At 41.3% G+C, this 12,295-nt stretch overlaps 1 protein-coding gene across 1 annotated transcript; it reads right to left on the bottom strand.

Annotated features, from left to right (window-relative positions):
* Positions 1-4,731: 4,731 nt before the first annotated feature.
* fbxl22 (F-box and leucine-rich repeat protein 22) lies at positions 4,732-12,249 on the bottom strand. The gene is given in 3 exon segments (XM_012871478.3): positions 4,732-7,012; positions 11,541-11,925; positions 11,928-12,249. Coding segments are annotated over 3 exon segments (795 nt in total). The 5' UTR covers positions 11,989-12,249; the 3' UTR covers positions 4,732-6,663.
* Between the last annotated feature and the right edge of the window lie 46 nt (positions 12,250-12,295).

The raw sequence follows: 12,295 nt of genomic DNA, 5'->3' as shown, positions 1-12,295 counted from the left end.
CTAAAATGCCATTTTACCCCTTCCCCACCCCCAGACAGACTGTCTAGACTGCCATCCCTACGTCAGGAGAGCGCAATCTAAAGACTAGTGTCAGGTTATAGCCCCAGCTCTGACAGCACAAAGCTCTGCTTTGTTCAAAGTAGCACAGATACGTATTAATGTTGCTATCACTGCGATATAAACATGGAATGAAATGGTACTTTTCTGCAGCCAGGAAGAGCTCTACTAGGTGAAAATCTTCCAGATGGAATCCTATCTGTTTACTTCTCTCTTGTCTGCAGTGAATCACATCACACTTATCTTAACTCTCAACATAAGTGAGTGTTTAGGGGGTTCATTCTTGAAATGCCTCCATGGCTGACCGCATAAGCATGCCAGGAAACTAGTGATTTTAGCGTTTGGGACTCAAATGCCTACCCATATCCCTTTTCCGTTCTTTGCGTCCCTACCTCCTCCCTGTATTATTGCCAACATCCTGCCTTTATCAGCTCAATTTTCCTCAGGGGAACGGGCCCACGTCGTAAAACACCACAGAACCCTCTCTCTTTGAATAAAATACTTGATTTTCTGTACTTACCTATTTTTTTTTGTCATTTATTAGACAATTTATACAGTACATCGGGCCTCTGTTAAGCTAATTGCAGATCTAAACTTGCAGTAAGTTTAAAATAAATAAATAACTGAAAACAAAGATAGACAAACACTTTACAAAGGTTTTACAGAGACAAAGTTTTATGACTTTTGCATAAGCATTGCAAGCAAGAATAAATTAACAGATCAAAATCTGAGATTCATCCAGAGTCGTTCAGTCCTTCGTAAATTTAAAATGAGGAGTTTTACAGACTAGTTCTCATACCTACTGGGAACGAGACTGTGGCTCATAGGGTAGAGGAGTTGTCATGCAATTGGAAAGTTGCCTTCCAGCTTCCTCCTATGTCCAGTATAGAAGCTTGGTTGGAATTAGCTTCAACCAAGGTTGTATTTAAAAGGAACGGTTTAAAAAGGTTTCAGAATCTAAAAACAACATATCTTCCAGAAATATTACACAATATAGATCAGATTTGAAGGGTTGATTAGGCCCCTTTGCCCTAATCTAGAGTCAGTCTAGAGTAACATTCATGTTGTTTGCACATCACCATTTCCAGAAAATTTAATTCAATAAAAAACCTATTTCCTCCCGTTAATAAACTCCCTCATATTTTAAAACCACTAGACTCCACCTGTGTGGAGTAAGAGGTTGATTTGAGTTGATCGTAGTCCTGCAAGAACATTTTTAAAGAGACCTGAAGAAAAGCAGCTGTGTATAAGTGAAAGGTTCAAATATAAATACAAATCTGATTGTTTACTGAAATCTGATTACATAACCCATTGGATAAGTGTCCACGCTTTCCATTTTGATATGTGCTGAGTAAGCCTTCAATTGGCTTTGTGATTCTCAACAAGCGCACCAGGGACAGGGAGGAAAAAAGCTAATATTCTGTTTAATATAAGTTTATTCACTTTTATCGTTAATGTTTTTACCCCTATGTGAATTGAGTATTATCAATGAAACATCAGGTTGACTGTCTTTTGGTCAAGTCAGATGATTTTTAAGCTTTTGAAATCCCAACAGGACACATCACCCTACTGCTTCAGTCTGTTTCACGTTTTCTATTGTGATAATTCAGTGCAGTCAAATCCAAACAAAGTATTTCTGTGAAAAATGTGAACATCTCACTTACAAGACAAAATTAGGTTAGAAAGTTGAAAGAAAAAGGTATTTTAGTTGTTCAAATGTGATTTTTTATTGCTGAATTATACATTATATTGACACCTGTGTTTGAAAAACAAATCACCAATAAATTTTGATTTATGATTTTTAAAGGTGTTTTCATTTGCATTGACTTGCTTCCTCACAAAGAGAAAAAAAGGGTCATATCCCCACCATTACCATCAGGGTCGCTCATTTCCCCACAAGATACTGATTGGCCTGTGTGAAACTGCTAATTGTTATGATTAGAGCAAGCTGTTTGCTCCAGTTGGATTTTTTTTTAAATTAAATTAGTTATTCAAATAGAACAAGGATAACACATTTAGTCGGTTATATTGCAATTTACTTGATTTCCAGACAGAACTATTGACCTAAATTCTTGTTGTTTTTGTAGTTTAGTGAAGTGGAGCCGTGTGTCTGAATAACAGAAGATGCAGTGCTGGTCAGAAGTTTACATATGTATATCTTGGGTAGGAATGCCATATTTTTTTGTCTTTTAACAATGCATTTGAACCTTTCTTTTCCCAGAGTGGAATGCTGATACAACAAATCACTTCCATGAATAAAAACAAAAAAGAAAAGGTTGGAAACACAGGTTTGAATTCATGAAGTTCTACACAGGTTCAAAATGAGATAACAGGCTCAGATTTTACAAACCCTCCTGCTTTTAACTGGACAAATACCGCTTAGCATGCTGCAGAGAAACAACACAGCCATCAACAAGGTCCTGCCATACTTATGAATAATTGATTACTCTTCTTGGCGGACTTGGTCGAGCCTTTTAAAAAAAAAAAAAAAAAAAAAAAAAATCTGGTTTCCTGGCATGTACTCATAGTCCGTTTGGCTGAATTTCGTTTCACTGTCATTATCTTCTGTCTTTTTGTTGTTACGGTCTGACCCTTCATTTGCATCGTGTGGGTGACATTCATGCCTGCACATCTAAGCCGTCAGGGGTGAGACTTACTGACACGTGTCATGAATTAATCTGATTGGATGAAGAATAACACAAAAAGCACTCATTGGCCACGGTCCTGAAGAGGATCTTTAAGTCCAGCATGGAGTCACATGGAAGCTAAAAGGTTACAAAGTTACAGACACACTCATTAGTCTGCCATCCCGGGGCACTGAAACATTAAAATTAGGAGACGTACATTAAGAAAAAACTTGGAATAAATTGGTGCTGCTGAAAAGTCTGACACTTTTTATGGTAGAACAGATATGATCATTACTTTTTATTTAGTAATTTATGTTTACTTTGTCTATACTTTTTATCTGCACACTACCTAACCCTACCCATTGACAAGCCGCGCCTGATTAACACTGTCCAGCGAAGAGCCTGCTGACCAAGAAAGACTTCCCCTCCAAAGCTGAGATCTTATCAAACAGGACTTAAAGTTGAAGGCATAGACTGCCTTCTAGAGTTGATTAAAGGTTTGAGCTGTTAGGCTACAATGACAAGGAATATGTATGGATGTGTGAAGGTGAGGGTTTTAACCCAATAATGATGTAACAACTGTCTGTCAAGCATGGTGGTGGCACCGTCATGCTGCCAAGGTTCTGGTGCATGGCTGGTCCAGTATGAAGAAGGAGAACTGTATCTTCAGTTTCACTCCGAGTCAACAGATAGATGGTTGAAAAATGGACACAATCAAGCAAAACATGGTTTCCAACCAAGTAATGGAAATCAGCATCTAGCTTAACGGCACCGAAAAGCAATGAAACAAAGCAGGGTCCTAGCAAGGAAACCAGCCAATTTGAACAACCATCTACCTGAGTTTTTTTTTTTTACTCAACATAATTTGGGATGTAAATCAGAGCCTGGATGTATAACCTGTTTGAATTTAAACCTTTAGGCAAAGTTATTGTTTTTCAGAATTCTTTGCTATTTATTTCTACCACTCCCAGAATAGAGAAGTTTAAATGCATTATTAAGAGCACAATAATGAAATGATTTTCATGTCAGGCGACGGGTGTGTGCCTCCTTCAAAACCCTCTAAAAACACCCTTTAGTGTAACTCCCTGATTGTTTCCTGTTGTTGCTTGTCTTACACTCTGTACTGTTTTTTGTGCTTAAGTGCAGCAGGATGTCGGATATGCCTCACGGTGGAAATCATAAGTCCTAACTATCTATTCTGGTAAACACTCAGCTAACAGAGTTTTTTTTATCCCCTTTTATTACCAATAAGCTTTTATTGCCTAGCCTCAGAACAGTTTATTTCTCAGCACAGAACAGACGTCTATTCATTAAGGTCTTAGTGAGGCTTTTATAGAGGAACACGAAGACGTTGTGTTTTAAACCAGAACATCTGCTGTAGATAAACAGAGGGATGGACATGTTTGGACGGACAGATAGACTGAAAGACATAGATATTGCAGAGAGACGGACGGACAGATGGACAGATTTATTGCTGAAGATGTCCGTCTCTCAGCAGAGCAATGCGCCGTGTCACAAAGCCGGTCATCTGCAACAGCTGCATGGTGCTATCATGTCAACATGGACACAAGTCCATGAGAAACGTTTCTGACACCTTGTTGAACCCAAGGCAGGTTAAATAACAAGTGAACAGAAAGTTTTTTGGAGCTCATATATTTTTGTTGAGCAACAGCTTTGAATAACTAATAATTTGTGCCAAAGGCAACTATTAACAAAGTTAGCCATTTAGATCAAAATGACCCCGCTGAGGCACCACCTGATTATCAGGAATAAATAGCAAAAGAAGCTCTCAGTCTTTGTCAATTAATGTTTTATGAATGTTTACCTGGTGAAGTGTGGTATAGTAGCACAATAAATAAATGAGTGCATTTACTTTGTAACATATATGGAATAAACACAAACGTCTCCCCATAATACAGGAATTTACTAAAATACTTAAAGTTTAAATCCTTCCATCAAAAATATCTTTAACTAAGGTAATAACACTCGCTCTAAATGTGATGCTTATTCAGACTGAGAACCCGATATTCAAACCAAAACGTGGTGCTGCACTTAAGAGGTTTATTAAAAAGGGGAAAGAAATAACATGAACATGATGCTGGAAGGCAGCAGTCCAGAACAGAGCAGATGACAGGCTGGGCTGAGAGCAGGCTGCCTACAGCAGGGGGGGGGGGGCGGCAGAATAGGATGGAGCAGTGAGCAGATCCGTGAGACGGGCAGGACTCGTACACGGAGAAGGCAGGAAATAAAAGGCAGGCCGATCCAGAGGGCAGGGCAGGAATCGTGGTGAAGATCAGCCCAAGGGTGCGTCCAGAGTCCGGAAGCAGACGATGTTCTGCCAGCAAGGGCAAGGCAAACAGGGAATCCAAAAAAACGAGAGAAACCGGTCAGAAACTGCAACAGGACAAGAATTCACGCTAAGGCTTGAAGGCAACCTGGCAGAGAATGGCTGTGGACGGCTGCTACTTAAAAGGCACGGTAACAGGTGCAGCTAGTGGAGATAATTGTGATAACGGCAGGTGTGTCTGCTGACGGTAATTAACAGAGCGGTGCAGCAGAGAGTAAACAGCCAGCTAAGACACAACAGCTGATCACTATGCATCACACCTAAACGACTAAGTAAACATTCAAAATTAAAAGGAAAACAAACAAACTACAGGAAAAGAAAGCAAAAAAAGAAACCAAACAAGAGTGAAGGAGAAACCAATAACCAGTAAGCCAGCGGTGTCCAGTGTCAGTTGTCGGGGGACCGGTGTCCTGAGCATCTTAGTGGCTGATTGAAGGGAGTGATGGACCAGCAAAATGGTGGATTCACAAGACGGCAAATGCACAGACAGTTGGTGTTGAGTTTTCATATCCAGAAGCAGCGGTTCAGCTAACAACAACAAAACAGTGTCGGCGGCAGCTTTTAGCGACTACTAACATCAATGTATGTATAGCATGTGCTGGTGGAGTGCAACGGGCTAGTCGTGGGGCCGCCGTATATTAAACACAGAAGAACTGATGGTGGCTGCTGTCGCTATTGGTAACTTAGTGTGAATCGCTGCGTTAAAAAGATTTAACCCAAACAAATCAAACAAATGATTGATGTGCTGGTTATTTACTGTACCTGCTGTATGCCACGTGGAATTAATGCAATTCTCAAGACAAAATGAGGTCTAACATGGTACTAGCAAGGTGCACGTAATAAAGTGGCTGGTGAGTATATTTACTGTTTTATGAGCCATTGAACAGAACTTTGCCCAGCACATATATAAGGGCCGTGCCATAGGAAGGGATGCAACGGGGATAAAAGTGACAACCCACGTGCATCTCCTCCATACCGCTTCAGAGTGAGGCGGTACCTGGTTTGTAGGTCTTGTTCAAGACTTACTTACAAATCAGCGCTAATAAATTTTACTATTCAACATGTCTTGGTTGGGAACAGAAGTCTTTCAGGAAGTCACTGCAAAAAAGAAATTATATTAGCAAGAAATGGGCTGACACACTTGTCCTCATGAAATGGCTCATTTTAATTTGAAATGTTTTTGTACAAACAAAACAAACCATAATAAAATCTGTTTGTCACTGAGAGGAAAGGGTACTCCGGGTTTTCTTTGTGTGTGTGTGTGTGTGTGTTTGCTGGAACAAAATAACCTTTTTTTATTAATATCTGGTCTTTGTCTTAGCAAAGCAAATCTAGATCCTGTTAGTTTATTCATACAAATATGAGAGTGGAATCTTTTTTTTTTTTCAAAGTGAAGACCACATCAATAAGTGTGAAATAATAATAATATTCCAGGAGGATTTTAAGAAACAGAGCTAAGGCCACATCTTGATAAGACTTTGAAGGAAGTTCAGTGGGTCTTTTTTAAGAAACAAAATGTATAAAAATGAATATATGACGTACACAAAGGTATTAAATGTAAAAACAAAATAATTTATGAGAGATACAAAAAAGAAAACAACAACATAGTCATCACTGTCAAGTCCTCATCCCTCAGGAGTACAGCAGGACTTTCTGCAGAGCTCTCCTGAGCGGCTCCTTCTCTTCAGGCTTGCTATCAGGAATCATATCAGCGCTCCTCTCTGCGCTCAGTCGGAGGACCGGTCTCGCTTCCTTGCAGCTCTGCAGCCCCGCCTGAGTGATGTTCCTGCAGAAGTCCACTCTTACCTCCTCCAGGTTGTCCCCCTGCACCGCCACAGCCTGCAGGCTGCGGTCTGTGATGCGGACGCAGTTTTCCAGGCGGAGGCTGCGCAGCTTCTTGCAGCTCCGCAGCACAGAGACCACGTCGTGGTCGGTGATGTGTGCACAGCCGGACAGCGTCAGGGTGAGAAGGTTGGGACACCTGCGGCACAGACAGCAAGTCAGAGTCTTGTTTTCACACACCCGTTGAGAGTGCTGGGTCAGTTCCTAGATATCACACAGAAAGGGGAGGTGAATCTTTCTGGACTAAGTCGAGTCTTAAAAAAAATAATGCTGTCTGGGTTTGTGTGCTTTTTTCCCATTTTAATGTCGCTGTGGTCCAAAATGGTCTCAGGGAAAATAGGTGGATGAAAACGGTGAAGAAACAAGATCTGTACAATCATAGAGAAGATTAATTCATCCTCCAATGTATCCCTTCTGTGAGCTCTGTTCCACTGAGGCTTTTTTGTGTTTCCACTCGCTCACCCTCTAAGAGTACTTTAGAAATATTCTACAGAACAGTTGCAAAAGGTTTATTGCAAAACAAAGAGCAACTTCACTGCTCCACCTTCAAAAAAAAAAAAAAAAAAAAAAAAAACTCTGAAAAATGAGAATTAGTGGAGTGCAGCCCACTTGCAGGCCCTCTCCATAGAGGATGTAGGCAGACACTCGGATCAGGGGGTGTCATTCATGTTCGCTGATGCAGATTACATAAAGACTTACATAATCTTACTGCTTCCCCTACATGTGAGCCAAACATATTCCAGCACAGCGAGAGCGCTGCCCCAGTAACCCCTGAACATGCAGAAGCTCAGTCATGTGCCCAGCCGCGCTTTTGGGAAGACTGTTATCACTTTATTAGGCGGCGAGATTGGACGGTATGGACAGCAAAACACGACAAGGATGTGCCGCAAGATCCAACCGTGGCATTAAGAGTTTTGTTTCTTCTCTCATGACGAAGTGTTTCAGCGGAGATCATAAACTAACCCGGCGTTTAAAACAGGAATAATAAAGATATGATCAACCCTTGTTATATAACACGCTCTCTCATGACACTCGACACAGGGTTTGTGTGGTTTTGTTTCTGTCCTGCCAAACATCTCTGCATGCAGCATTTTCTTTTCTCTGACAGATTCACATATGCCTTACAAAAGTGTTCATACTCCTTGAACTTTTTGACATTTACTTCTGCTTTCTGTTGATCTATCATATAAAATCTCAAACGCATACAATGAAGTGGTGGTAATTTGATACAATATAAATGTTGAAGGGCAATAGATGCTTTTGCAAGGCCTATATATAGTTAGATATAACCCTGGGCACAGCAATGAGCTCTTACATTTTCCAACTGTGTCTTCACTTTTCTCTGCAGGGTTGTAAGTAGATGCTAATTTCTGCAATTACATTACAATTACATTAGTATTAATTGAATAACATATTAGAAATAACTGAATATAGTTTTCAGTTTTCTCACTCTAGAAGAAAAAAAACAAGCAAAATGGGATTATGTGCAATACTGATTTAAGGTTATGGGAACCCATCTGTGTAAATATAATTCGATTTTTCTTGTTTTCTGGTTTCAGATGTAACATTTTAGCTTAGATTTGGTTTATAAAAGCAATGTATCTCGTGTGTTGTTGTTGTTGATCTAAAGTCCATTAAACACGTAATACCTTATAAGAACAGAATTATTATTTGTTGTCCTAAAAATAATTTAAGACCTTTTTTCTGAACTGTTAGCATCAACGGGTCAATAGTTTGAGCGACATTTCCATCATCGACATTTCCATCATTCAGCTTATGTTTAAGACAAGATGCAGCGCTAATTAAAACAAAACAGCTTAGTGAGCTGTCTGGTCCCCGACGAACACCAACAACAACACCAACCTGTAATCATGTCTCTAATGAGCCATTGGGTTTACTAAAGTCTGTTTTGCCTGGCCAAATCATCCCATGAGATTTTCTGAGAAACTAAGACGAACATTTATGGTCAGCCATCATCCGTCTTTTGGAGGAAAAGCCTCTTCTCTGACAGGGTTTGGGGAATTTGCAGGATCTCAGAGTCAAACGTGTGAAGCTAAAACTTTGTCTACGCTGGCAGCGGGAAGTATAATTAAAATACAAGCACGGGATCTGATTCTTCGTATTTTGTCAGCGTCAGCATCAATTTAACCAAACGGTGCAAACGGATCAAAGCTCGGATCTAGCTGATATGCAATTGAAAAGGTCGGGGCGAAGCTTCGAGTACCACCCACCGTTAGATCTACTCCGCGTGCCGCACCAAGCATGTTTCCTCACGTTATGCAATTAATTCCACAACCCCAAGATAACAAGAAATGAGTCCCTGACAAATGATTTACCACATACTCATCTGCTCAAAAGAAGCGTCTGATTTCACAACAATGTACAGGAGTCTGCAGACATGCTGGCCTTTATTGGTTTTCCCAGGGAGATAAAGATAGACACAAACGTGGCGTCAGCGTCGAGGAGGCAGGCAGAGGCAGACGCACATTTTCGTTCCTCAAACAGCAACAAAGAGCCAATTGTAGGCTCCACCTGCCTGCATAAATCTCCAGTTTGCAGCTGACTGAGCATCTGTGGCCAGATCACTCTTTTATCACTCTCACAGCTCCTCCGCTCGCCCTCCCACCGTGTCACGTGCGCTCGGTTTCCTCTCCCTTTTCAGACTGTTTAGGAGGGTTTATCAGCATGCAGCGAGTATAGGCCTGAAAGGCACTGAAACACAAGCCCCCAGACAAAGGAGGTGCTTCCAGTTTTGAGTCATCTCTCAGATCTCGTGTCGTGCTTCTCAAATTTCACAATGCAGGACATGCAGTCTGCCCTGCCTTGGCCTGCCACAGTGGCTGAGCTCCCCTTACATCAGCAGTTATTACTGGCTGCCTTGAAGAAATTATCCAGAGACCTCATTACGCCTCTGTGGGCTGATTCCTGTATGGGGCCGGGCCACACACACAAGGCCAGGAGCCAAAAGAGCTAATTGTCAATGACCTATCCCATGCAAGTTTCACTTATCTCAGTAAATATAATTAGACGTGTGCCAACAGTCGTGTTTGGTTATAGAATTAGTCTCGTGTCCTACAGCTGTTGTGTTTTTATTTTTATTTGTTTCAACAGGCAGCTGTGGATACAGCATCTGTTTCGAATGACTTTGTTCCCTGGAGCCTTCAGCGTTTAGTGTGTGTGTGTGTGTGTGTGGGGGGGGGGATCTCAACCTGTGCTTACAACTGCGAGTTCAGACTTCTTAAAAAAAACTTCTTACAAGTATTGTTAATATGACCTCCGTTTTGGGCTATAACAGAAGCCAAGCAGGCTGGCACAGCTTTAGAAAAGCTGCTGCTGGGCCAACAGGTGGCGCTTGAGTTCTCACACACAATGTAAGTATGAAAAGTTCAAATTTGTAGTTACTTTGATCAATACTGAGCAGATGGGAAAGTTCTTAAAATAAAAATGTTGCCTTTTACTTTGATGGCTTTATTTTAAACTTTGTGTAGCTAGAAATATTTAGGTTCAAGGCAACACCTGTTACTTCCGGTGTTCCCCAGGATTCTGTCCCGGGACCTCTTCCATTCATCATCTAACTTTTCCAACCATGTCAGCATTGCTATAAATTCACTATTAAGTTCCGCTAGCATGACACCCAACACTACTTTTCCACTAAACCCACTTCCATTCCACCAGATTTCCCTTTCCGATTTGTTTTTTAAGAATGAAGTTGATGTCTTGTAAACAATTTACTTAAACTCAAACATGGCAAAGTAGAAATTCTCATCTTTGCTTCCAATGTATTATTTTGTCACACATGATAGATCTTCCTCACAATCAATAGCTCCTCTGTTCATCTATCTTCCAGTGTTAATAGTCGTGCTTTTATCCTCATTTCAGTGATATTTACAATTACATAAAGATAAGAGGCTGTGCCTGCCTTTTTTTCCTGTGTGTCAAGGGTGTGGGTCCGTATATAGAATGAATGAATTCAAATTCAATTCAAATTCAAATTCAAAAATACTCTTTTTATCCCCACAGGAAAATTAAATGTTGATGGGTTATTATAGATGGTGCTGTAGCTTGATGCTGTCACTTCTAACTATGAAGAAATATAGCTGAGCTGAATGCAGAGATTTTGTCTATCCTGTACGAGTAAAGAGTTAGACAGCTGATGGGTTCCAAGAGAATCAAGATTTCACCAAGAGGAGCACAAGCTTGAAATGCTTTAAAGTTGGCTGTTGTTAAAAATGTAAACAATGGCCAACATTTTCAATCAAAATTTCTCAATCGTTTTGCTAAAACATGAAAATATGTGACTGAGAGCAGCTTTTTTGAGAATTAGGCCCCAATATTCAGAACACAAATTAAACAGCTTTTTAAAAAGCTGCAAAAAGGCCATGTTGGAAATACTTGCCGATGTCTTAATCCGTATGGTAAATGACACGGGACGACTTTCTGTGTCTGCTCTGAAACGTCCACTCTACGCTTCGCTGCACAACCAAATACAGACGACAGACAACCTAAATCCGTAGCTGATATCAGAAAAAATAACCTTTTATCCACGTTAACTGGGACCTAAAATCCCTTTGTGCTTATGCCCTTCTGGATCAATGTATAAAATACAGTCTTCATGCCTGTTTTATAGCTTATTGTGAATCTTTATAAAGGACAGGAGGAACACTCACATGTGACACACATGGGCCAGGAAAGTGCTGACCAGGTTCTCGTGTTTGCTGCAGATGTCCTTCTGGAACGAGCTCTTTAACCAGTCCTCAATGTTGCACACCAGCAGGACTCTACTGGAATACCAGCATATAGTTAAGTGACGCAGTGAAGGTCCCAGCACATAGTTGTCCCATCTGAGCTGACAGGGAGAGCTGAAGTGGAGTAGGTTCCAGAGGCAGGGGTCAAGGTAGACCTCGCGCAGCTGACGACACGTGAGCGACAAACTTCTGCGGCTGTCCTTGTCCAGGAAGGAGAAAAGGTGGAGTAGACACTCGCGGTTGAGCTGACTGAGATGCATGGCGAACAGTCCCGAGACGTGCAGAGAGGCCTCGTCCCTGGGGCAGAGACAGACCTGCTGGTAAGCAGCAACAATGAACCCTCAGCCTGTATTGTGTGGCCTAGATACATGATGCCCCCCTCAGGCACACGCTGAAGGGGCCCTGCACATATAAGGCGCTGAGGCGACGGCTATTTTGGGAAGACAACTGCGATCCGTTCAAAGATGGAAGTGTTTGAGCCGCGCGCTCCCTTCCCATCTGTCATGGCTCTCAACAGGCAGAAAGCCCCGGACTGGGCCAGATGTTTACACTGTCCTGGCCTACTTCGCAGAAACTTCAGAGCTACACACCAACAGGCGCACGTGTAAAAGGCACAACTCCGACACTTCATGTGAAAATTTCTCTTTGCAAATTGCTCAGTCTACTTTTAAATGTTA

The sequence above is a fragment of the Fundulus heteroclitus genome, chromosome 2, assembly GCF_011125445.2.
Source record: "Fundulus heteroclitus isolate FHET01 chromosome 2, MU-UCD_Fhet_4.1, whole genome shotgun sequence".
NCBI lineage: Eukaryota > Metazoa > Chordata > Actinopteri > Cyprinodontiformes > Fundulidae > Fundulus > Fundulus heteroclitus.
This window is presented reverse-complemented; position numbering and strand designations above follow the sequence as displayed.